The sequence below is a fragment of the Phoxinus phoxinus genome, assembly GCF_949152265.1.
Source record: "Phoxinus phoxinus genome assembly, chromosome: 7".
NCBI lineage: Eukaryota > Metazoa > Chordata > Actinopteri > Cypriniformes > Leuciscidae > Phoxinus > Phoxinus phoxinus.
The window spans coordinates 40,545,033-40,572,706 of record NC_136882.1 but is presented as its reverse complement, the minus strand read 5'-3'; the positions used below and the strand labels follow the sequence as shown (position 1 = coordinate 40,572,706).

Here is a 27,674-nt window from a genome sequence, read left to right as displayed (position 1 = left end):
AATTTAGCTTCAAACGCTTGTTTTTTATGCACGTCCATTTTGCTTTGGATGCATTCAAAATGTTCAAGCGTCAAACTAGACGCGAATTTGACGCTCTATTCGCGTTTGGTGTGAACGCAGCATTAGGGTTGCCAGCGCCGTGCTTGTTTGTGGTTAACAAGTTAAATGTGACATTTAACTAATCTAATGACAAAATTATATTTCTGTTCAACTATGTAGAAACTGCAACCATGCAGAATTGCATCGTTGGTCAGTGACTCAATCATGAGTTCTTAACTTATATTTAATAATATTGCAACGGATCACAATACTCACGGTTCGGATCATTTTTCGAATCAGCAAAAAATATATATATACGATACCAGAGCAAAAACTACTAGCCTAGCTAATAAAGTTCAAATTTAATAAAAGACAAGTTGTCTTTAATTATGTAGTGAACAGTCAGTAATAAAATAAGAACAAATACGTAAATTACAAGATGAATAGTAACAGTAATATTCAGGTACATAAATGTAACAATTAGGCCTAAATGTAAAACAACACTATTGTGTTCACTGTTGAAATTAAATAAGGATTAATCTTTGTTAAAGTTGTACTTTGTAGTTTTATTAACATTAATGACACAGATAGCTGTAGGAATATTAGGCTGCTGTCACTTTAAGACCGAATGCACGGACCAAATATACTGACACACATTCGGCTTCTTTCTCAACTGTTAAACCGAGAGAACACTTGCCGAGACGGTATTTTGACATAATTGTGTGTATGAGTCTGTTCAAAAGCAAGGAAATGTGAAAGAGGGATCAATCCGTTGTAACTGGCCCCTCTCTCTCCACCTCGTTTAGTGTGAGCTGGTGAGCACAGGTTTAGGGGTTTTGTAGCCCTCATCTTGATTTAAACTGAAGCTAACCTGATTAGATTAATTTTCCCACATAGTGTTGTTGGGGAAACGTCCATCAAACTGTAGCTTCTCAAGCTGTAAGCTACTCGTGCATTCCCTATAAAGAGTATTCACTAGCTTTGGCCATTTCTTTTTTCTATAACATGGAATCACAGGGATTTGATCAACTGAAATTTTTTCATTCATGTCAAAATTAAACCTGATTTCAATGTAAAAAACTGGTATACTTTCGTTTGCATAAGTATTCACCCCCCACCCCTTCGGCAGCTGTTACGGCCTGAAGTCTGTGTGCTGCTGTAGTTCAGTCAGGATGCATTAAGATCATGCAACAATAAGGTCTGGATTCTTGAACACTCAAGTTGTTGTTTTCAAGTCATTGCTGTGTACATGCTTTATGCTTGGGGTCATCGTCTGGCATCGTTCACCTTGCTGACATTAGCTATTGCTGCATGATTTCCCTGTTTTGCTGCATTCATTTGATCCTCTACTTTCATAAGCATTTCAGAGAACATCCACACAGCATTATTCACAGTAGAGATGGTGTATTTCTGATCATCTGCTGGTTTTGGCTTATGCTAAACTAGTTTTTATTCTGATAGTTTAGTCTTCTGACTAGGAGTGTGAGATTATCGTCTAATATAATATCGTGATATTATAGTATATTATATTATAGTATTATAATACATATTATAGTAGTATATATATATATCTACTATAATATGTGTGATCTGACATTATCTATATTTTCCAGATACGGGGGCAAAAATACCTCTGTATGTCTTTTATATTTATATAATTTAATATAGTCAATCAATATCATACGTAGAGTGTGTTTTTTTACTCCAAATATCAGCATGATTACAAATGTGATATTGATTTACTACAGCAGTTCAATAAACAAAAAGTTCATATTAAGTGACTTGTTTTTCGACACAATATTCCCTGTTTTTGCTCTATTTCGCCAACAAAATAGTTCCAAACAAACACACAGGACGGTTATGCGTCTCTGAGCGACACACGGCGGTGTTTCGTCACTGATTGAACGAATCGGTTGAATGAATGATTCAATGACTCACTCATTAAGAGTCAAATGCATTTCTGAATGAATCAGCCATTTGTTTGAACAAATTGGTTAAATGAATGATTCAATGACTCACTCATTAACAGTGACTTGCTGCCCCCTACTGGCGGATTTAATTTCACATTTAAAGTCTCTTTTCATGTTTAAAATCATTATGAATATCAATATTTAATGAATTATGTTTAAAACAAAAAAAAAACTCAATTAAACAGTCTTTGTAAATGCATCTAAATGCCACGTCAGATTCAGCTTCTGTGTTGCCTCTGCTCTGCAAAGATGAATTTGCTTTAAACTGATTTAATTTGATTGGTAACAGCCCTATTGAGGTCTTATTATTCTAACTATATTTGATTAAATGTAAGAATTTGACACTAAAAGGATGCATACATTTAATTAGGTTTTAAAAAATGGGTTTAAAATTGCCCATTAAAGATAAAAATCAATTTAAACTTACCCAGAAAATATCGAGATATATTTTTATATCAATATCACACAACGCTACTTCTGGCAAACTGTAACCGAAATATTGCAATATTCCAGCTTCTCTGGTGTCTCCCTCCGCACGGTGACGCACCGCTGGAGGACGTCCTGCTCTCGGTGCATTTACTGCTGTGTCATATTTTTCTATTTCATAATCATTGATTTAACTGCTACTCCAAGGGAAGCTCAATGACATGGACATGCTCCCCTGCTGCTGCTGTTCCATTACTTCCACAGACTCACTGATGCCACAGCCTATTCGAAAGTCCTTGACTACACAAAACCAATTTGACCAGTTACGTGACTTGCAACCAAAACACTTTTTTTTATTTTGGAGTGTCATAGGAGATGAATTCTTATGACAGATATATTAAATTGATATTTAAAGGATTAGTTCACTTTAAAAAAAACTTTTGCTGATAGTTTCCTCACCCCGATGTCATCAAGATGTCCATGTCTTTCTTTCTTCAGTGGAAAAGAAATGAAGGTTTTTGATGAACACATTTCTCCATATAATGGACGTCAATGGGCCCCAAACGGGTCAAGGTCCAGATGACAGTGTCAGCGCCGCTTCAACGGGCTTTAAACGCCACCAGACGATGAATACGGCTCTTATCTAGCGAAACCATCGTCATTTCAAACATAAATAAACAAGTTTAAGTTTTATAAGCACAAGCGCTCGCCTTGCTCTGTTCTGTGATGCGCGTTCGTGACGTCACGTAATACGCAGTTACGCTGTAAAGGTCACGCTTGACGAGTCAGTGTTTACACATGTGCGGAAGGAGGACCATACACACATATTCAAATGTCTTTGTGTCAGTTTATCGGTTAAAATGCCCATCTCGTGTGTGTGTCCTGGTGTTGGAATATTAAAAAGCCTAAAAGAACATTTTCGTCAGGACAGAAATGTTTTACTTTTCACAGAAGCGTGACCTTTACAGCGTAACTGCGTATCACGTGACGTCACGAACGCGCATCACAGAACAGAGCAAGGCGAGCGCTTGTGCTTATAAAACTTAAACTTTATTATTTATGTTTGAAATGACGATGGTTTCGCTAGATAAGACCCGTATTCATCGTCTGGTGGCGTTTAAAGCCCGTTGAAGCGGCGCTGACACTGTCATCTGGACCTTGACCCGTTTGGGGCCCATTGACGTCCATTATATGGAGAAATGTGTTCATCAAAAACCTTCATTTCTTTTCCACTGAAGAAAGAAAGACATGGACATCTTGATGACATCGGGGTGAGGAAACTATCAGCAAAAGTTTTTTTTAAAGTAAACTAATCCTTTAAATATGTATTTAAAGGTGAAAATATTCAGGCTTTGGGGTCAGCTGTAATTATGCTAAAACAGTCCGAGTTTAATTCTATACTGTATGTTCTATATTCGAATGCAGAAATGACACGCTTAACCTTCACCTGCCGTTTTGCATATTTGAAATCTTAGGACTTAATTATGATTTCCTGATTGCGTCGAGCGTTTCTCCAGTGTCGCTCGCAGGCTCATCGCTGACGTCATTACCGTATCTTGCTGGATCAGGATAAGCAGGAGATTCAGAAGCATGAAATTATGAGACATAATGCTAATTCATCCCTCTCTCTCTTTCCCTCCCCAGTCTAGCGCACTGCAGATGGAGATAAAACCCAAGAACCGTCTTCTTCTCTCACGATACGTCCATATTCATCCACAGCACAGCGTCCTACGTGCCGAACCAGAGGCGGTCGAGGTCGTGAACGCTGCCCTGTTCTTGCACTCGGCCTCGAGTGACCCGCTCTGGTCGCCTCCGGGATCTGAACAAGACAACTATTGGCTCAGGGAGCATTGACACTTTCTGTGGAAACTGCAACAGGTCATAATCATCCAGTCAACCCTGGACGGACCCTGCCGTTCCTAAAGTCAACATGAAACTCACTTTACTTCCAGAACGTGATATTGTGTTGCATCCGCCGGTGTTTTATCGGATTGCGAAGGCTCGGATGAAGTCTGGTGTTGGAGGGAATGAGCTGGAAAAGAACAGGGATTTATTGATAGCGCTGCAGTGATGCCTTATTTTTGTAAGTTTGCATCGCCCTGGTTCCCCGGACCAAAGAAACAACATTTCCCATTGGCTTTTGGATTTCTGCAAGCGTGCGATTCTTACACGTTTTGTTCATCACGATAATCTTCATAAACTAACTCAACTTTTGGAGCCTGAATACAATCGGCGCAAGAGCTAAACGTAGACTATAAACGAACTCCACCGCCGTCGCATGACTTTATTAACCTCACGGCTATTTCACACTGTTCCCTGACAGTTCGAGTTAGAATAGTTTTCACGAGCGCGATTATAAACTCTAGTGAGTAGATGAGTTTCAAGGCAAGCGAAAGCTTTCAAAAATCACAAGTGTGTTAGTGATGTCATTTAATATAGTCAATCAATATCACAGTGTCATTTTTTTTCTCTCCAAATATCAGCATGATTACACATGTGATATTGATTTACTACAGCAGTTCAATAAACATGAAGTTAATATTAAGTGACTTATATTTTAGACTAAATATATTCCCTGTTTTTGCTCTATTTCGCCAACGAAAATAGTTCCAAACAAAGACACAGGAGGGTTCTGCGTCTCTGAGCGACACACGGCGGTGTTTCGTCACTGATTGAACGAATCGGTTGAATGAATGATTCAATGACTCACTCATTAACAGTGACTTGCTGCCCCCTACTGGCGGATTTAATTTCACATTTAAAGTCTCTTTTCATGTTTAAAATCATTATGAATATCAATATTCCACATTTTGTGTTTAAAACGTCAAAAAATGTCCACGCTGAGCTACATTAAACAGTCTCTATTTCAGACTTTTCCCTGAAAGTTCGAGTTAGAATAGTTTGCAAGAGCGCGATTATAAACTGTGAAAGCGACTGGTGAGTAGACGCAAGTAAAAGCTTTAAAAAATCACAAGACTGTGTTGCTGATGTAGCCTATTTTATCTCATAGACACAAATCTTTAATTTCAGCCTTTTAACCACTGACTTTAGGCCGATGGAACCGGAGAGGCTAAACTGGTTTCTGGGTTTATCCTACAAAAACACGTCATCCCTGCAGCAGATGTGCACTTAGAAGGTAAATAGGGTAAATGTAGATTTCTTGTTGACTTTAATCTTCTGAAGTGTGAGTGAATGACAGCCGGTTGGACGTTCCTGAAGTCAGCACAGAAACTACTTTTCCACAAGACAACCTTTCCATTTATATCGAGCATTGGAAGCATTGTTCTTCTGGAGTCTTGCACTGCTCACTTAATACGTCTATTTTATCCACGTTTGTGTGCAAGCTCTCCAGTCTGCATGTGCAGAGTTTATTCTCTGATCTTCATTTTGTTTTTAAGCTGCGAACGGACATTTCTAAGTGCTAGTCGGAGCTGAAGCGATTCAGGAAGTCACTTTATATTCTGTTGCGTCGAGGAAGTTATTTTGCTGACCGAAGCAAAGCTACATTTGCTGTTTTAGCAACGGCCAAATGTCAAGAATCACTGCTTTTCATTTAGCCATAGTAAAGCCATATGATATTTGTCATCAAGATTATCTGGCCATTGCGATCCACTGTGATAACAGTGCTTGTGTATATTTTGTGTAATATGTAAAATGAAAAGGAAGTATTCTACAATACATAGAATTTTTAAAAGACGATATATATATATAATATACACCACACCACCTGATAGATGCATCCTTTTTTGTTCCATGTGTTTATTTCAGTCGTCATAACTTTCAAAAATAAGACATTTTTGCCACTATAAATGCTGTAATTATGTTCGCAACTTGCACTGTTTAATTTGGCTAATGCAAACATTTACTGGAATAATTTAAAGTCAACATGAAGCGGCATTAGTCCGTCATCTGATGTATTTTCTAGTGCAACAGAAATTAATCGTATTATTTATTCGGAATAATGTGCATGGATGAATCGGCCCATTTTGAATTCATGTTGACTTTAAATAATAAACGTAATGTACTTTATTTGAATCATCTTCATTAAAGATTTCAGCTTGGACACTGATCTCGTGCTGTCTTTCTTTTCGTGTGCAGAAGAAGCAACTTGTGTTGGACACAGAATATTTTTGATCATTTCATAATCGGAGTGCTTGACTTTTTGTGGTTTGGTTTCATTTATGAAGAAACGGGAGCAGAACTTGCTCAAACCCCTGACGTTGTTTTGCTTAATCTCTAGTACAAACTCGTCCCCTGAGAAAACGGATGAAAGTAATGTTGTTCCTCTTTATGGTGATGTTTCAGTGACAATATTGTTGAAATGAAATATAATTTATACAATAACAACAATTCAGGATAACAGAGTTTGTAGTTGAGTTATTATATAATCACTTGCAGAATCAAAACAAAAAAGTTTCAGAACAATCTTGTTTGTAAGATAAAGGGGAAGTTATGTTTAAATATATTCACTCTCACTTTTGTTTGTACTTTTTTGTGGTCTGTAACATTGGTCAGTAACACCTGTTCTGCTAGTAACACAGGCTCTGTACACTTCACAAGCCCGACACAGTGCAGAACAACCAGCTTCGACGGACAGAAGAGTCCAGGTCTGATGAAGATGGTGAGTAACTGAATATTCTCTTATCAGTTCTCATATAATGATTATGTGTCAAAACAAGGATGCTCTGAGGTCGTGACTGCTAGTGCATTTCTTAAATATGAACTATTAATGTGAGGTCCAAAAAGAGAAACAACAGTATGGTGCATTTAAATGCATATATATAAAAAATAACAATGGATAAACTAAATTAAAAATACATAAAAAGAAAGGTTGCAAAAGGATGTGATGTCATCCATAATGTAATCATATTCTCAAGTGGCCAAATACAGCTTCCATATTTTGCAAGTGCAATGTTTGTCTTGTATGTTCATGAAAAAATGTATTTCCTGAAATAATGTTATATATTTTGTTATATGCATATATATAGAAATATACCTAAAATATATTATTTATTTAATAATATAAATATATTTACATTTTGTGAACTGATTTGGGGATTTTTATGGGGGGGTATTTGTAAATTAGTTATTGTAAATATTCCACACAAAAAAAGCAGCACAACTGTTTTCAACACTGATAATAATCATAAATGTGTCTTGATCATCAGATCATCATATTACACTGATTTCTGGAGGATCATGTGACACTGAAGACTGGAGTAATGATGATAAACTCAGCTTTGATCACAGGAATAAATTACACTTTACTATATATTCACATAGAGAACTGATGATCTACGTTGGAATAATATTTCCCAATTTTCATTGTATTTTTGATCAAATACATGCAGCTTTGATGAGCAGAAGAGACTTCTTTCAAAAACAAAATATCGACAAATACCGACCTCAAACTTTTATACGGTTGTGTTCTAAACGCATCTAAAGTATGAACTCAGATTGTTCGACTTGCACACATAAATAATGTTTTATTTACAACTTATTTAGCATTTTACCATGTATTTTTTCCCATCTTCCTCTCTCAGGTGTCAGAGAGGGTATTAATGATCTTTGCCGGTCTCATCTCAATGCGGGTTGCGGCTGAATGGTACCCCAAAAGTTTGAAGTGTGACGTTTCTCTGGCTAATAACGGGACCGAGGTCAGCGTCAACTGCACCGAACGAGACCTAACCGAAGTTCCTCTGGGAATCCCAACGAATACCACCAACCTGACACTGACCATCAACCACATCCCCCACATCAGGAACGATTCATTCCAGGAACTGCACAACATCACCGAGATCGACCTCCGATGCAACTGCGTACCGATCAAAGTCGGTCCCAAAGATCGCGTTTGCACCCAGAGCGTGACGATTGACAACGGCACCTTCTGGAAGCTAAAGAACCTCAGGTCGCTGTACCTGGATGGAAACCAGCTCTCCAGCATTCCCAAGGGCCTTCCTCCCAACATAGTGCTTCTGAGTCTCGAGGTCAATAGCATCTACTCAATTCTCAAGGAGAATATGACAGAACTGACTAACATCCAAAGGCTGTATCTCGGCCAGAACTGCTACTTCAGGAACCCGTGCAACAAGTCGTACTTCATTGAAAAGGATGCGTTTGTGCAGCTTGACAAGATGACTTTGCTTTCTCTGAAGTCTAACAACTTGTCCTATATCCCACACCAACTACCATCAAGCCTAAAAGAGCTGTACCTTTACAACAACAATATTCAGACAATAACGGTTGAGGACTTTCACAACCTGACAGATTTGGAAATACTAGACTTGAGTGGAAACTGTCCACGCTGTTATAACGCACCGTTCCCATGCACTCCATGCCCAAATGATGCTCCCCTTCAGATACATCCCGACTCCTTCAAGACTCTGAGTAACTTAAAGACTCTTCGACTTCATAGTAACTCCTTAACGAATATACCTCTAAAATGGTTTCAAAACCTGACACAACTTAGTCTTCTAGACCTCTCAAGCAATTTCTTGGCTAAGGAGATAACATGCACCTCTTTCCCTTCTCTGTTGCCCAATCTAGAAGAGTTGGATCTGTCTTTCAACTTCGAGCTCCAGGTGTATCCCACATCTCTCAACCTTTCAAGATCATTCGGCCGTCTTAAATCTCTAAGAGTCCTAAGAATCAGAGGGTACGTGTTTCAAGAACTCAAACTGGAAGACCTCAAACCATTGACTGAATTGAACAACCTGGAATTCATTGATCTCGGCACAAACTTCATAAAAATAGCGAACCTCAGTCTCCTGAAGAAACTGAAAAACTTCAGAATCATCAATTTGTCCGACAACAAAATCTCAATGCCTTCTGAAGGAGAATACACGGCTTCGCTTTCTAACCGCAGAGAAAAACAGTACGGTTCCCCAATGTCTCAAGGTGCCCAGTACCACAATGGAGAAGTGAAGGATATCCACTATTTCCTCTATGACGAATACGCGCGCAGCTGCAAATACAAGGACAAGGAACTCTGGATTACAAGTCCTTTCAACAACGAATGTAGCTCCTTTGGAAAAACGTTGGATATTAGTAGGAATAACATCTTTTTCCTTCATTCCAGATTTCTAGATCTTGAAGAGCTGAGGTGTTTGAATCTCTCCGGGAACGCCATGAGCCAGAGTTTGAACGGTTCTGAGTTTGTCCAGTTGAAGAATTTACAATACCTGGACTTTTCCGACAATCGTCTGGATTTGATGTTCTCCACAGCGTTTCAGGAACTGAGCAGCTTGGTCGTTCTGGACATCAGCCGTAACAGCCATTTCTTCGTAGCTGAGGGTTTAACTCACATGTTGAACTTTACAAAGAGCCTGGTTAAGCTGAGAAAACTAATCATGAACGACAACCAGATATCCACATCCACGAACACCGAAATGGAGAGTTTTTCCTTGGAACATTTGGAGTTTAAAGGCAACCGCCTTGATATGTTGTGGAGGGATGGAGACACGAGGTACGTCAACTACTTTAAGAAACTCATGGCGTTGAAGACTATCGACATTTCTCATAACAACCTGAACTTCATCCCACAAGGGGTTTTCAAAGGTCTTCCGGATACCCTCACAGAACTCTACATCACTGAAAACAGGTTGAAGTCGTTTAACTGGGAGGGTCTTGTGTACCTTAAAAACCTACAGCTGTTAGACCTCAGTGGGAATCACCTAACGGATCTCCCCACGCGCCTGACTAACTACACCAAATCAATCCAAACTCTTGTCCTGCACGACAACAAAATTGCAAAACTGCCTCTGGATTTTCTAAAAGATGCATTCAGCCTCAAGATCTTGGATTTAAGTTACAACCACATCCAGTTCATCCAAGAATCAAGCTTCCCGGAAAACGTTATTGACCATTTGCAGACCTTATACCTGAACAATAACCGGTTTGTGTGCTCTTGCAACGCCACGTGGTTCGTCCGCTGGATCAACCGCACCTCGGTGAATATCCCGCGCCTCGCGACCGACGTAACGTGCTCTTCGCCGAGTGCCCAAAGAGGCCAGAGTGTCATTTTCCTGAACGTCCAAGCCTGCCAACACAACTCCCTGTCAATCATCCTGTGTATATTTCTGACCTCCGTGATTCTCAGCATTCTCACGCTCACCATCTCCAGCCATCTTTTCCTCTGGGATGTGTGGTACATCTACCACTTCTGCTTGGCCAAACTCAAGGGATACCGACGACTGTCCTCCAACAGCAGTGTCTACGATGCCTTCGTGATCTACGATACGACGGATCCAGCCGTTCACGAGTGGGTCACGCAGGAGCTACGCGTTCACCTGGAAGAGAAAGGCGATCCACGGATGCAGTTGTGTTTGGAGGAGCGGGATTGGGTGCCTGGTTGTCCTCTTATTGAAAACCTTTCCCAGAGTATTCAGCTGAGCAAGCGCACCGTTTTCATCCTGACGGGACACTACATCAAAAGCGGGAGCTTCAGGACAGCCTTTTACATGGCCCACCAGAGACTCATGGACGAAAGGAATGACGTTATCGTCCTGATATTCTTGGAGAGAATGCCTTGCCACTCGAAGTACCTCAAACTGAGGAAGCGACTGTATAAAAAGTCAGTCCTGGAGTGGCCGAGGAATCCTCAAGCGCAGAGATACTTCTGGTTCAGTCTCAGAAGCCTCATGTCCACCGAGAGGCAGCAGTACAACAAACTCTTCCAGGAGACGCTGTGAACAACAAACTCTTCCAGGAGACGCTGTGAACAACAAACTCTTCCAGGAGACGCTGTGAACAACAAACTCTTCCAGGAGACGCTGTGAACAACAAACTCTTCCAGGAGACGCTGTGAACAACAAACTCTTCCAGGAGACGCTGTGAACAACAAACTCTTCCAGGAGACGCTGTGAACAACAAACTCTTCCAGGAGACGCTGTGAACGAGACACAATCCAACGCTTCAAGGCCACAATCAAACATACGTCAAACCAAAGTTTATTCAGACTCCTTCAACATTTCTCACATCATTACAGTTTATTCGCTATAGTTTAGAAAATGGTAGACAAGAACTCAGTTGATATTTGACAGGTTTTGTCCATCCTTCTGTTAGACTGTCTCACACACACACACACACACACACACACACACACACACACACACACACACACACACACACAGGTTGTCCGTCCTTCTGTTAGACTGTCTCACACACACACACACACACACACACACTTCTGTTAGACTGTCTCACACACACACACACACACACACACACACACACACACACACACACTTCTGTTAGACTGTCTCACACACACACACACACACACACACACACACACACACACACACACACACACACACAGGTTGTCCGTCCTTCTGTTAGACTGTCTCACACACACACACACACACACACACACACACACACTTCTGTTAGACTGTCTCACACACACACACACACACACACACACACACACACACACACACACACACACACACACACACTTCTGTTAGACTGTCTCACACACACACACACACACACACACACACACACACACTTCTGTTAGACTGTCTCACACACACACACACACACACACACACACACACTTCTGTTAGACTGTCTCACACACACACACACACACACACACACACACTTCTGTTAGACTGTCTCACACACACACACACACACACACACACACACACACACACACATGAATTATGTTGAATATCTGTCAGCTGGTAAATTTAACTACACATTTAGATAATACCAGTTTAGCTCAACCAGTGACCAAGCAATGCTTCATTGTGTGCAGTGTGTGTGTAAAAAGAGCATTAGCAGTTACAGACACACACTTCAGCAGAACATGATCAGCTCAGAGTGTCTGGATAATGCCACTGGTAGTCGCTGTATGAAGAGTTATTGTGTATAATATCTCACAGTTTATGTATTCTGCTCTCCTCACTTACAGAAATGAACTTTGGTGTCCTGCACACACTAGTGACAACATATCAATAATCATATCTGGTGTCTGAATAATTTTTGGTTTGCCTGTATAACCTTTAATATGATGTTGATTTGATTCTGTTTTATTGTCCGTGTAACTATAAATAAACGCAACCACTTCTTTTGTTAAAGTTCACTGACAAATGCACTTTCATTTCTGGGTATTTGGCATACTTTTGGAAAGTTGTAACATGCTCAGACTAAAAATAATTCTCTTTTATGTTTTATGTGTGTAGATTTTATGACCACATACACTGTTAAAAAAAAGTTGGTTTAACTTAAAAAAGCAAGTTACGTTGTTGCCTTAAAATGTTGAGTTCGTTGTAATTAAAAATTTGAGTTAATACAATGAAGAAGAATGGTTTAATAAACAGAAACTCAAAATAGTGTGTTATCTTCACACATTAGTTATCGAAGTTGATTTAACAAAAGATAAAAAGTTGATAACAAATCATGAAAATATTTTTTTACAGTGTAGTAATATTCAATATTTAAATAATAATAATTCATATTATTATTATTAAAACAGCATTTTGACTATTCTTTTATGGGTGTAGATTTCATGAAAGAAAATGAAATAATTATTGTTTACATTGTTTGTATTATTATTATTATTATTGTTATCAAAAAAATAATAAATTACTGTTGTTATTGGTCAAACTCAAAGGAATACAGCTGGAAGTTTGATTAATAACAATAATAAGTTATTATTATTGTTATTATTATATTCTGCTTGGCCAAGAATATGTGTACTAATAATAATAATATATTCATAAAAAATTTTTTTTGTTTGTTTTATGCTAATCTAAGTAATTATGCTCACATGTGGGGTTTTCACCAAGCAGGATGCTAATCAAAGTTGTTGTTTTTTGTTATTAAAACATTTTTATTCTGAAATGACAATGTGTTTGTTTTTTTATTCTGTCCTCCAAATCTAAGAATGGATTTTCAATTATCATGCTAACAGATCAATGTACACGTTTAAGTATATTTCAGTTTTTTGAAAAACTGAACACTGAATCATCGGTGTTTCCCCGGCTCTCCAAAGACGAGTTCAACGGGCCCCGGGGGGCCTGAAGGAAAGTTATTAAAAGTGAAAACCGCAGCGGTGTGTCCTTGCCCGAATTATGAGGTAACGAAACTAAATCTGTACTGTATATATATATATAAAGTTTAAGTAGACTTCTATTTTAACCCTTCCGGAAGCTCTGGTTCATCTATAGGTAATAGCACTGCAAAAACTGATTTTTGTCTTGTTTTTCAATACAAATATTTCAACATTCTTAAATCACTGAGCAAATTTACTGGAGAAGCAATATGACTGAATATATTAAAGGGATAGTTCACTTATTTTAAAGAATATTTTGAAGAATGTCAGTAACCAAACAGTTAACTGGTCCCATTGACTGCCATATGATTTTTTCTTTCCTTCTATGGAAGTCACTGGGACCAGTTAACTGTTTGGTTACTGATATTCTTCTAAATATCTTCCTGTGTGTTCAGCAGAAGAAAGAAATTCATACAGGTTTGAAACAACTTGAGGGTGAGTATATGATGACAGAATTTTCATTATGAAATGAATTATCCCTTTAAGTCTTGTTTTCTGGAGAAAAAATAAATAAAAATTTGGTGAGTTTATGCTTAGAATTAGAAAAAAAAATATGGCAATAGCGTCATAAAAATAAACTAAGTAAAACTTAAAGAGGGAAATACGATTTTTTTTCTGACCCCGATTTTAATGCATAAACTCACTTATAATGTTGACAATTTTTCAGAAACCAAGACTTAATATCTTCAGTCATTTTGCTTCTCCAGTAAATTTATCTTGATTTAAGAATATTTAGATATTAGTGCTGTAAAACAAGACAGAAACAGTGAGGAAGATTTTTTTTTTCTTTCATCCCCAGTTTATCATGTTGGAGAAAGTTACAGAGGGAATATTTACATTTATGTGTCAGATATACATGCGTTAATAATATCATAGGATTGAAAGTGTTGAAAGAAATTCAGTTATAGAATATATTTTTAGAAGTTTCATCATAATCATAGTGTAAATCCCCATTATTCGAGTGCCTTTTATATGATATAAATACTATCGCGGTTTTGCAATAAAGGATAGTCGGCAGTAATGTCACCAAATTGCTAAAAATACCAAACTGTTTGCACAGTGTTTCACTTTTATAAGGAAATGATTGACTTACAGTGACTCTGCATTTTTACAGTACAGGAAACTATTCGTACCGCTGAGAACTTCACTTGACCTTTAAAATACATATTCTTATTCCCAAAAACACAAGAACTACAGATGCATAACTGACCATGCTGAGCATAATCATGATGTTGAGGAAAACAGGAATGCATTTTTAAATTAAATGATGAAGCATGGAGGGTCTTTTCCAGTTCCGACTTCTAAAGCCTCTATTTGTGTGTGTGTGTGTGTGTGTGTGTGTGTGTGTGTGTGTGTGTGTGTGTGTGTGTGTGCATGTGACAATCATGTCCCTGAGAAGAAGGAACAATGTAGGCAGAACTTCCTCTCTTATAATGGAAACTGTGGCTGCACGGATCCACACCGGCCACTAAGATATGAACAATGATAAAAGACATCAATATGACTTTCATCAAGCAGTTTTGATTGTGGTCATTAAACAGAAACGGAGCGGTGGATCTGAGTCGGTGGACTGGCAGCTGGCGATGACACGCCACACTATAGAGATCTATATTAGTGTTAAAATAGTTTAACAGTTAAACCAAAACTTCCTGTTTCCTAAATGCAACTGTGTGCATCACCAGACTCGTGTTCGCGTGTTTGGGGTTTAAGCATTGCATTGGTTGCACATCAGGGACATTGCTACCATGGTAAGAAACTCTATTTATACAATTATTAGTAGTATATTCATTGAATGTACACTGTAAAAAAGTTGCTGCCTTATATTTAAGCACAATCAACTTGAATGTTTAAGTCATATCACTTTAAATGACATTAAACTGACTTAAATGAGTTGAATCTTTTATAACTTCATATAATGTTTGGTTTTAACAAGACAAGATTTTCTTTTTAATTGCATTTGCTGTTGTTTACAGTTAAATACAAATGCATTTTATAAAATGCATTGCTTTAATAAGGAATAATGTTTTGGTAACACTTTACATAAAGGTTCCATTGGGTATTGTCAATTAATGCATTAACTTGCAATTTGTTGCAGTTTTGGTATTTTTCCACTTTGGTACAATTTTCACAAGTAATGTGTACATTTTCAAAAAAAAAAAACATTTTAATTTTTATGCATTTTGCTGATGCTTTTATCCAAAGCGACTTACAAAGCATTTCAAGACACATTTACATTCTTATCAGATCTTGCTTTCCCTGGGAATCGAACCCATGACCTCAGCGTTGCAAGCGCCACTTGTAACTCATTTTTAAGGCTTGATTTATTTCATGGAATCTGCATGATTACATCATATAAAGTCCCCTAAATTATTTAGTCTCTGACACAATGAATTTAATATTTTTAGTGAAATATGCTATTTTATTTTAAGTTGACTCTCAAAAGTTTGTGAATTAGAGTGAATGGAAATGAACTGTTTATGATTATGAGTTATACTGTATAATTATAAAGACTATATGCAGTTACTGCACTGCATCAGCAAAGATATTACTCAAGGATCAAAGCATCAGAATATTAATACATGCAGTTATTCACAATCTAACCATAAGCCCTCCTCTTCTGCACAATGGTAACGATCAAAACTTCAACATAACAGAAACCTTTTCAAATATGGGATGAATATAGTATCAAAATGATTAATACGTGAACTTGACACATGTTGCAGAAATGTTTTATCCATGCCTTCAACTTGCTTGTGCAAAATTCAAAATTGAATAAATGTGTAGCAATTTGTACAAATAGAGACATTTTTGTGAGTACAAATGTTTTCTTTTGTGTTAGTGTATCATAATTTGCGCATGCCACAAAGCAGATGTGCATTCATTGACTCGTTTCTGAGTCGATCTCATTTGATTCATTTGGATTTTGAGACTTTCTTTTCGCTGTTTTTAAGCATTTCACAAATCACACACAAACAACTAATGAATAGTCCTGGTGTTGATTATTAATGTGTGCACAACTACACATCTATTTGACAAATTCACAAATGTGCGTCGCTACATTTAAACTAATACAATACAACTTGTGTGTGCAAAATCCAGAATCACATGAATGTGCAGCATTTTGTACAAATAGAGACATAGTTGTTAATACAAAACTTCAATTTTGTATATTAATGTAGGTCAGAATGTGTGCATGCAACAAGTAAGATGTGCATGTGTGGATGAGGTGACGTGTGGATGAGGTGACGTGTGGATGAGGTGACGTGTGGATGAGGTGACGTGTGCATTCATTGACTCGTTTCTGAGTCGATCCTATTTGATTGATTTGGATTTTGAGACTTCTATTTCACCGGTTTCGCCTGGCATGATCCTCTTGGTTGCATGCGCAAATTATAATACACTAACACAAAAGAAAACATTTGTATTCACAAAAATGTCTATTTGTACAAATTGCTACGTATTCATTAAATTTCGAATTCATTGAGTTTGAGTTCATTGATAATTGTGCTTGCACGTGTTAATCATTTTGATACTATATTCATCCCATATTCAAATGTCAAACTGAACATTGACAGATGTTTCCCTTTACTCAAAAACACATAACATAACACCTAATTTCAATATTTACTCTGTATTCCCAGCCATGTGCAAAGCATGGAACTAACAATGGTGTCTCTAAATAAAACCGCATTATTGAACTAATTCCCTAATTAAGCCTTTTTTCCTTAATTTTATTAACTTAATCGGTTCCTTAATTCAAGCCTCAAATGTATGTTTCATTAAAAAAGAAAATTAAAGAAATTTTCTTAAAAATTAAGAAAATGTATCCCTTGGTTTTATTAGTGAAATGTTCTCAGTTTTCTCCATACAACACTGAACAACAATTTTCTTCATAAAATATACACAATATTTTTAATTATCACCTTAATTTTTTAAGGAAAATTACAAGACCCATGAACATAGTGGTGGTTTATCATAGTGGAATATTTATCTAATAATAAACCTTTTTTGTGTAATTTTGCATTGTAGTCATGTTAACTAATGGAACCTTATTGTAAAAGTGTGAACAATGTTTTTGTCTTTGCGCAATGTCGTTTAAAAGCATTTTGTTTAATATTCCCACAGGTGATGAATTTAGAAGTCTGGCTTTTTATGACCCTGAAGATCACACTAACCCTGTGCCAAATAGACATGAGGTCCCTGAAGACTCAACCCTGCGATATACATGAGAACAAAACTGCGATGACGATTGTGGTGAACTGTCGTGGACGTGGACTCAAAGATGTGCCGGCGCTGGAACGAAACACCACCAGCCTTGACCTATCGGAGAACAGGATCAAGAACTTGACATCGGGAGTTTTCCGACAGCTGGTGAATCTGACCGTTCTAAATCTGAACTGGGTGAATAATGATGATAAGGTTGTTATTGCTGACAAGGAGTTTTTGAATTTGACCAAGTTACGTAAACTGGAGCTTAACGGGGTCGGTCTAAAGTACGTACCAAAAAATCTTCCGAAAAACCTGTTGGAACTATTGCTTGAAGTGAACAAGATCACCCGGTTAAACTCGACATCCTTTGTGCATGTGCCAAATCTGTCACGTCTCCATCTTTCGAAAAACTGCTACTACTGGAATCCTTGCTCGAGAGATTATCGCATAGAAGACGGAAGTTTCTCAGTCCTGACGAGATTGAAAGATCTTACGTTGTCGTACAACAACCTAACTCAAGTGCCCAGAGGATTACCGGGATCTTTAAGGACTCTCGAGCTCGATTCAAACAAAATTGCGTACGTCGGAGAGCATGATTTCCAAGGACTCGACAATCTGACATGTCTAAAAATCCAAGGGAACTGTCCACGGTGTTATAATGCTCCGTATCCATGTGTTCCCTGTAAAAATGTTTCTATTAAAATCCATCCACAAGCTTTTTCCGGGCTCGGAATGCTGCGAATTCTGTACCTCGCAGGGAATTCGATCACGTCTATAGACCCCAGTTGGCTCGCCAACAATTCGAAGCTTGAGGAGCTCAACCTGTCATTTAATTTTCTGTCCCAAGCTGTTACAGCGAATGTTTTTTTGAGTAATCTGCCACTGCTAACCAAACTAGATCTTTCGTTTAACTATGCCCTGAAGAGTTACCCGGACACGGTTATACTGTCGCCCAGCTTCGCAAACTTGACCTCTCTAACGAAGTTGCACATTCGAGGTTTGGTGTTTCGAGAGATCCAAGAGAAGACCTTCCGCTCTCTGTATGGCTTACGGAATCTCTCCGTGTTGGATGTAGGGGTAAACTTCATTGTGCGAGCAAATTTGAAAATATTTGAAAAACTCCAACATGTGAAACTACTCTATCTTTCGGAAAACAGATTTTACCCGGTGATCATAAATGGGGACTTGAGAAAAGATGCAGGCGTTGGTTTCAAATCCCCACCCCTCTCGGTGTCAGAACCTAGCCCTAAAGATCATTCTTACGATGTCCCAAAATTTCTCGTGAAGCCAGAGTGCTACGCCACCGGCCGAATTTTGGATCTCAGTCGAAATAACCTATTCCTTATTTCTCCGGAACAGTTTGAGAGTTATGGGAACATATCTTGCCTCAATCTCTCCATGAATGGCTTTGCCACGGCTCCGAATGGATCCGAATTCACATTCCTTCCAGGTCTCAAATACCTAGATTTGTCCTACAACAAAATTGATCTGGCGTACGATCACGCCTTCCAAGAGCTACAGAGTCTCGAGGTGCTGGACCTTAGTTACAACGACCATTATTTCACTGTGCCAGGTGTGACGCACAATTTGAATTTCATCCAATATTTGCCCTCTTTGAAGGTGTTGAACATGAGCTCCAATAACATCAAAACATTAACCACCAAAACCATCTCAAGCGCGTCTCTTCAAGAGCTGCAATTCCAGTACAACAGTCTTGGCAAGATGTGGAGGGAAAATGACAGGACCTACGATAGCCTTTTTGCAAACTTGAACAATCTGACTTATCTCGATATATCATACAACAGAATTGTGAAAATCCCTGATAGAGTTTATGCGCTTCTTCCCAGAAGCATTCAGAGGTTTCGATTAAGCCACAATGGACTGGTGAACTTGAACTGGACATTGCTGAGACATTTCCCACATCTCCGAGAGCTCATTTTAAGTAACAACAGGATCTTTCAAATATCAAGTAATTTGTCAGGTGATGTTCCCTTTTTACAGTTCCTCGATCTCCAGCACAACCAAATATCTAAGCTCTCCGGTGGATTTCTACAGGGAGCGGTAAACCTTAAAGAGCTTGATCTCAGTCACAACATGCTCAGAACTGTCAACCAGTCCACGTTTCCCCCTGAAACCGGGAGTTACCTGAAGACGCTGTGGCTCAGCGGCAACCCGTTCCACTGCACGTGCAACCTACTTGAGTTCATTCTGTGGATTTATAAGACCAATGTGAAGATCCCTCGACTGGTGACCGGAGTGACGTGCGCCATGCCAGAAGAGAGAAAAGGTGTTCCTGTAATAAAATTTGACATTAAAGAATGCATCGATGACCAATTGGCCTTTCTGGCGTACTTCCTATCCACTGTGTGCATTATATGCACCACGTTCGTGGCTGTCTCTATGCACCTTTTCTACTGGGACGTCTCCTACTTATTCTACTATTTGAAAGCCAGATTCACTGGGTATCAGCAGCTGAGCTCTGACAGCTGCCTCTACGACGCCTTCGTCACCTACGACACCAAGGACGAGCAGGTCAAGTCAGCCTTATTTCTATATTGCTTTATATCATTATACAGATTGTTTCAAAGCACCAAGCCCCCAAAAATATCTGCCAATGGGGTCAGAAAAATATACTTAAGAGTTAGTTCACCCAAAAATGAATATTCTATTGATTAGTCACCCTCATGTCGTTCCAAATCCAGAAGACTTTCATTCATCGTCGGAACACAAATGAAGATCTTTTTAATGAAATCTCAGAGATTTCTGTCCCCCTGTTGACCGGCACGCAACTACCACTTTGACGCTTAAAAAAGTTTTTAAGGAGAAACTAATCCATATGAATTGAGCAGTTTAGACCAAATTTCCTGAAGACACATGATCACTTTATATAATAAACAGATTTATTTAGTATTTTATATAAAAAAAATTATTATGTTAATCAATTTTTATATTAATTTTATATTTTTATATTAATATTGATCAGCAAACATAAACAGAAGCTTAACCCAACGTTATTGATGCACTAGAACAAACCTCATAGGTTCTTTAGAAGCTCAAACATGATGCGTAACACGATGCACTTTTATGATGGATAGATGCACTTTTATGATGGACAGATGCACTTTTATGATGGATAGATGCGCTTTTATGATGGATAGATGCACTTTTATGATGGACAGATGCGCTTTTATGATGGATAGATGCGCTTTTATGATGGACAGATGCACTTTTATGATGGATAGATGCACTTTTATGATGGATAGATGCGCTTTTATGATGGATAGATGCACTTTTATGATGGACAGATGCGCTTTTATGATGGATAGATGCGCTTTTATGATGGATAGATGCACTTTTATGATGGACAGATGCACTTTTATGATGTATCGATGCACCTTTATGATGGACAGATGCACTTTTATGATGGATAGATGCACTTTTATGATGGACAGATGCACTTTTATGATGTATCGATGCACCTTTTTGATGGACAGATGCACTTTTATGATGGACAGATGCACTTTTATGATGGATAGATGCACTTTTATGATGTATAGATGCACTTTTATGATGTATAGATGCACTTTTATGATGGATAGATGCGCTTTTATGATGGATAGATGCACGTTTATGATGGACAGATGCACTTTTATGATGGACAGATGCACTTTTATGATGGATAGATGCACTTTTATGATGGACAGATGCACTTTTATGATGGATAGATGCACTTTTATGATGGATAGATGCACTTTTATGATGGATAGATGCACTTTTATGATGGATAGATGCACGTTTATGATGGACAGATGCACTTTTATGATGGATAGATGCACTTTTATGATGGATAGATGCGCTTTTATGATGGATAGATGCACTTTTATGATGTATCGATGCACCTTTATGATGGACAGATGCACTTTTATGATGGACAGATGCACTTTTATGATGGATAGATGCACTTTTATGATGGACAGATGCACTTTTATGATGGATAGATGCACTTTTATGATGGATAGATGCACTTTTATGATGGACAGATGCACTTTTATGATGGACAGATGCACTTTTATGATGGACAGATGCACTTTTATGATGGATAGATGCACTTTTATGATGGACAGATGCACTTTTATGATGGACAGATGCACTTTTATGATGTATAGATGCACTTTTATGATGTATCGATGCACCTTTATGATGGACAGATGCACTTTTATGATGGATAGATGCACTTTTATGATGGATAGATGCACTTTTATGATGGACAGATGCACTTTTATGATGGACAGATGCACTTTTATGATGGACAGATGCACTTTTATGATGGATAGATGCACTTTTATGATGGACAGATGCACTTTTATGATGGATAGATGCACTTTTATGATGAATAGATGCACTTTTATGATGAATAGATGCACTTTTTCTGGACTTCAAAACAGAAACAGTCATTCACTGCCATTATAAAGCCTGGAAGAGCCAGGACATTTTTTAACATAGCTCTGATTGTGTTCGTCTGAAAGACGAATGTCATATACACCTAGGATGGCTTGAGGGCGAGTAAATCATGGAGTATTTTGTGTGTGTGTGTGTGTGTGTGTGTGTGTGTGTGTCTGTGTCTGTGTGTGTGTGTGTGTGTGTGTGTGTGTGTGTGTGTGTGTGTGTGTGTGTGTGTGTGTGTGTGTGTGTGTGTGTGTGTGTGTGTGTGTGTGTGTGTGTGTGTGTGTGTGTCTGTGTGTCTGTGTCTGTGTCTGTGTCTGTGTCTGTGTCTGTGTCTGTGTGTGTGTGTGTGTGTGTGTGTGTGTGTGTGTGTACTATCGCTGTCAGCTCATCTCTGTGCCGGTGTGGATGTTGCAGGTCTCCGACTGGGTGCTGAATCACCTGCGGGTGCAGCTGGAGGAACGAGGCGAGCGCTTTCTTCCGATCTGCCTGGAGGAACGGGACTGGCTCCCCGGCTCTCCCGTCCTGGACAGCCTGACCCAGAGCATCCAGCACAGCCGCAAAACCGTGTTCGTGCTGACCGAGAGCTACGTGACCAGCGGATCCTTCAAGCTGGCCGTGTTCCTGGCCCACCAGCGCCTCCTGGAGGACAACGAGGACGTGATCGTGCTGCTGCTCCTGGAGCCCGTCCTTCAACACTCGCATTTCTTGCGTCTGCGCAGACGGTTGTGTTCCCGGAGCATCCTCGAGTGGCCCCGCTCCTCGTCCGCCGAGGCCTGGTTCTGGCAATCCCTGCGCAACGCCGTGCGGGTCGACAACCAGGCCATGTACAGCGACCTCTACAGCCGATACTTCACCACTAAGTGATCTTTGTTGATCTCTACAAACTCGTCTCCATACCCGTGTGACTCTGATCTACAACCAGGAACTGGATAATATTCTGAATGTTCTGATCCACTCTCCCTTCTGACCTGTAATGCTGCCGGAGTCCGAATGGGTGATCTGACTTGGCCAAGTGGATGCGTGACCCTGATTTGAGCTACAGAAACAAAATTAATATCATGCAAAATTGATGTGCAGAAGTGATGACCCCTACAAGAGAGATTAACCATCAAAACATGAGGAAATATATATTAGGGAAGAACAAACACTGAAACTTGGCTTGCTGACAAAAATATTAAACTACAGCTACAGGTTTTATTTTACTATGCAAAGAAAATGCACGTAAAACAAAAATCTGACAGGAAAAATAATCGGTTATTCATATTTGGTAATATATGTGTTCATAATTTCACTTTAACTATGCCACACAATTTTTCATGTTTTCTTGCGTTATTATTTCTGATAAAACAAGCACAACTACTCAATATGACCAAAATATTAAACAGTAATTGAATAAAGGGTGAAGATGTCGATACTATGCCGCTTTTATACTGTATATGAAATTTCAAGCATGACTAAAAGATTAATTTTTGAAGTCCGTTTAATATAATTTAAGTATAAACGAGCGGATTCCACTTTGAAGGCAGCAACTGAACTTACATTTTAAAGTTGAAATAGGTGGAAGTTTTTACACTGTAAAATGTAAATTCAAAATATTAAAACAAAATCTCTTTCTATTTTTTTTTTCAAAGAGAAACAAAATGTTTCTAACAACTCTAGTTTTCATAACAAAATGATAAAAAGGCCAGAAATGTTATGTATGATAAAATTATATATGCATTACACGTATACATTTACAATAAGGTTTCATTTGTCAACATGAGTTAACTACATTAGTTAAACTAACAATAAAATACTCTTAAATAATGTATTTATCTCAGTCAATGTTAATTTCAACATTTAATAAAACATTATTAAAATCAAAGAGTTATCAGTGAATATTATTTAATGATCCTGCAATGTAAATAAAGTTTTTATTGTTGGTTTAAAAAAAAAAAAATGAAGTAACCTGGTTGCCTTATAATGTTAAGTTCATTGAAATTAAAAGATTTAGTTAATACAAATACTGGTTTAATGAACAGAAACTCAGATGTTGTGTAATCTGGTCCACATAAACTCTCTAAGTTGATTTGACAAAAGAAACAAATGTGATAAATCATGAAAATATTGTTTTACAGTGTGAGGTGAAGCTAAACAACAGTATTATTATGATCTCACGTTAACCATCAGAACGATAACAACTAGTTAATGATAGTTTAATAACATTAACTAATGGGACTTTATTGTAAATGTTAGAAATAAATGAATCCCTCACTTGGTCACTAATGTTTTAATTAGTTTGCTGTAATTTATTTCTCCTGTGTTTATTTTAAGGCCGAAACTCACTTGTACAATCTTGCAAAATGTAAATTTGAACTATTAAAGTTATTTGCAAACACCAGTCCAAACCTCATAGTTTCTCTTTGCACACATTCTGTATATTTATCACAAAACTATGCAGTAAAATGCTAAATTGTTGACTCGAGGATTAATTCTACTCACTAATGTTGTATTTTTTACTTTTCATTATAATTATTATAATTTTTTGACAGAAATCACTTTTTGTGAAACTCTTATGCTTCTCTTTGCACGCAAACACGAGAGATATCGTGCTAGGGAACATTTCACAGGGAGCTTTTTCCTATTTTTTATCATTAAATGACGAGGAAAGTCAGCAAATTTAGCAGGAACTGCTGTGGTGTGCTAGCAGCTAACAGGAAATGATCTCACACACTTCCTGTTACACTCTAGACTGAAATATGCTTTCTGATACATGTTTGGTGCGATCTACTTAACGCAGAATAATTGTATTTATTTATTTGTGTTATTTTGTTTTTGAGCATTAGCGTTTAGCATTAGTAGCTAAGCATTTGTTTAGCTGACAAGAGGTGCGGGAGGTTTGCAGTTTATTTCCATAAAGGAATCAACGTAAACACTGAAGAAGAAGAAACGATGTTCTTCAGTATTTTTGTCTTGTTTTCCAGACAAACATCTTCAGTTCTGATCTTGTTGTACTGAGTGAATAGGCTATGCTAAATAAATAAAAACACACTTTCAGTTTATTTATTTGTTGTGCCACAATAAAACGTTTTTCCCATGTGAAAATATCTATAGCTAAATATCTACGTCTCTAAAAAGTAGAGTATTCAGATTTAGTGTGTCCCAAATCGTAGTATGTTGAAATGAGTATTGCAAAGATACCCGGATGGTGTATCTACTTTTCCCGATTAGAATCCGGAAATGCACCGAACTACAAACACGAATAAAACGTGTTTTAAAAAAAAACTACAAACATGGCGGATGTGCGAGACCGACGGCTAAGCAGAGGTTTAGATAAAGGGGTTTGAGTGATACTATCTTATCTGGCAAAAATATATATTTATTTAATGTTATCCACATTATATTTAATCTGCAACAACAGCATTGTGAACTTTTGTTAAGATACGTTTGGCGATTACCTTTAAATTATGCAAACACAATGAGGAGAGTTCATGACAGGCAGATCAACGTGCTACTACATTTCTCTCCAAAACGGTAGGAAATTAAATTACATTGAATGTGGAGGATTTTAATTGTGAAAAGATGATTGACAGGGCAGTTTGATAGGAAGCACGTGACTAAGACACAGCGACGAGGTCCCAAATCTTGCCTACTCTTCTGCTACACACACTCAAAAGTATGTACTTATTCTTCACAAAAAAGCACATACTTTTAGGGCATAGTCCAAGTATGCGAATGTGATGTTCGCAGTGTCCACTAGATGGCGCTGTCGCACAACAGAGCGCGTCGTTCCCTTCAAAGTCAGCACACGACTTCCTTGTTTGTTTATTTTCTAACTGCTAAATTCTCAAAAACCTGAATATTTCCATTCTTTCTTTGGACCTTAAAACGCGTGTATTTCCTCATATAGTCGATTGTTTTATAGATTCCCGGATTTCCCGCAGACTCCACCGAGCGGCGATTCATCTAACGGTCCGGTGACGTCACCCGCGTGATTTGCATATCTCCGGTTATAAATGCCGTGATTCTGCGCTGTTCCTCACACTGCTGCATCTGCTGCTGGAGAATACACCACTTCAACTAGCGACACACACCCCGGTAAGCGCTAGAATCTCTCCTTTGCCTTTTAAATACTCTTATATAGCACAACATCATGCGTTTTGTGTCTATAATCTCTTAATTATTCTCTAGATTCGCGTTTTTTTAGGCGCTACTTTCTCTCGCGCACATTTGGCGAATGTATATTTGTGGCAGAAATGCATCCGCGTTGCAGGAAATGTGTCTGTTAATCGCTACATTCTGTGGTTTTCTCGATATATGCACCAGAGACAATAGATGCATGCATTTTCTTTGTTCAGGAATGACTAAGCGTGGTCATTTTTTACTTTCCACGCCTCAAAATATAGCATAGATGTTCGGATAAATGTGCGCAGAGATACGTGCGAAAGCAGAAAGAATGTTTTTTACTGATGGAAACGTTGATATGAAGTGAAATATGAGAGAATGGGCAGGAAAGGGCGGTGGTTTCTCGAGACTGTGATGCAACAGCAGCGTTTCCTTTTACCAGTTACTGCGTTACTGCACTAATGTTCTCTGTCGCATATTTAAAGCATAATTAGATTATTTAGTCATGCATTAGAACATAAACTATGACCAAATACCAAATGTTGGGGAAACAATTGGAAAAAGCCCACCCTGTTCGGTCACTTATATGAATATTAATGGACATCGATGTGTGTGTGTGTGTGTGTGTGTGTGTGTGTGTGTGTGTGTGTGTTAATTTCTCAACATTAATAGCAATCCATTTCTTTTCAGACCTACTGCAAACATGTCTGACAAGCCAAATCTTGAGGAAGTGACCAGCTTCGACAAAACCAAGCTGAAGAAAACAGAAACTCAGGAGAAAAATCCTTTGCCGTCAAAAGAAAGTAAGAATCCGCACACTTTCCTTTTGAGGAACGAACATGAAATTATGATTATGAAACCCAATAACGCTTTTTTTTTGCTCTTGTTTTCCAGCCATCGAACAGGAGAAAAAGGAGGCGTCATGAAACTCGCTCTCCACACTTCTATGCACTGTACATTCCACATTGCCTTCTTTTTCACGTCTTTTCGCTGTTTAACTTTTAACGGAAAAATATGACCTAAGTCGCATTGAGATTGGACAACCAAAAAAAAAAAAAAAAAAAAAAAATGCAGACGACCGTACAAGCCCTTTTGTTTCTGTGCCCACGTACTCCTCTTTTTGTAAACCGCACCACTGATATTCTGATGAAGATTGTTGATACGGATGAGGAGGCCGAGGAGGCGGGGGCGGGGCCAAGGATTTGAGTGACGCGTAACAGAGACTTGTAACATCTCTGCTCAAATGCTTTAAAGTCATGCAGTGTTTTTTTTGTATGTTGACGTCTTGGAATGCACAATTTTTGTTTTGTAATGCAAATAAAAGTCTGTAATATTCAAATGGACATCTTTTGAAATGTTTGTTCTGTGCTTGTCGCTTTATAACTGTAGAGTACAGCCTACACTTTCATCATCAA

The 27,674-nt window shown here is 38.3% G+C and overlaps 2 protein-coding genes across 4 annotated transcripts in view; both read left to right on the top strand.

The window, feature by feature from the left end:
• Positions 1–6,503, top strand: part of LOC307001918 (FERM and PDZ domain-containing protein 4-like) — a 96,361-nt gene extending 89,858 nt beyond the window's left edge. For all 3 annotated transcript variants that reach the window (XM_079618992.1, XM_079618991.1, XM_079618993.1), the window contains exon 17: positions 4,080–6,503. In XM_079618992.1, coding sequence (XP_079475118.1) covers positions 4,080–4,084 — 5 coding nt within the window. In that variant the 3' untranslated portion in view covers positions 4,085–6,503. The remainder of the gene's footprint in view (positions 1–4,079) is intronic.
• A 514-nt stretch (positions 6,504–7,017) lies between these two features.
• Positions 7,018–24,534, top strand: LOC307001243 (uncharacterized protein). Its single transcript, XM_079617471.1, has 5 exons — positions 7,018–7,056; positions 7,979–11,121; positions 11,230–11,266; positions 17,626–20,241; positions 22,570–24,534. Exons 1-5 carry the CDS (start codon positions 7,048–7,050, stop codon positions 23,017–23,019), a joined length of 6,255 nt encoding a protein of 2,084 aa, XP_079473597.1. The 5' UTR covers positions 7,018–7,047; the 3' UTR covers positions 23,020–24,534.
• Positions 24,535–27,674: the final 3,140 nt, after the last annotated feature.

Coding starts and splice junctions, on each gene's coding strand:
- LOC307001243 (XM_079617471.1), top strand. Junction 11,122..11,229: donor AAACTCTTCCAGGAGACGCT/GTGAACAACAAA, acceptor AAACTCTTCCAG/GAGACGCTGTGAACAACAAA. Junction 20,242..22,569: donor ACGACACCAAGGACGAGCAG/GTCAAGTCAGCC, acceptor TGGATGTTGCAG/GTCTCCGACTGGGTGCTGAA.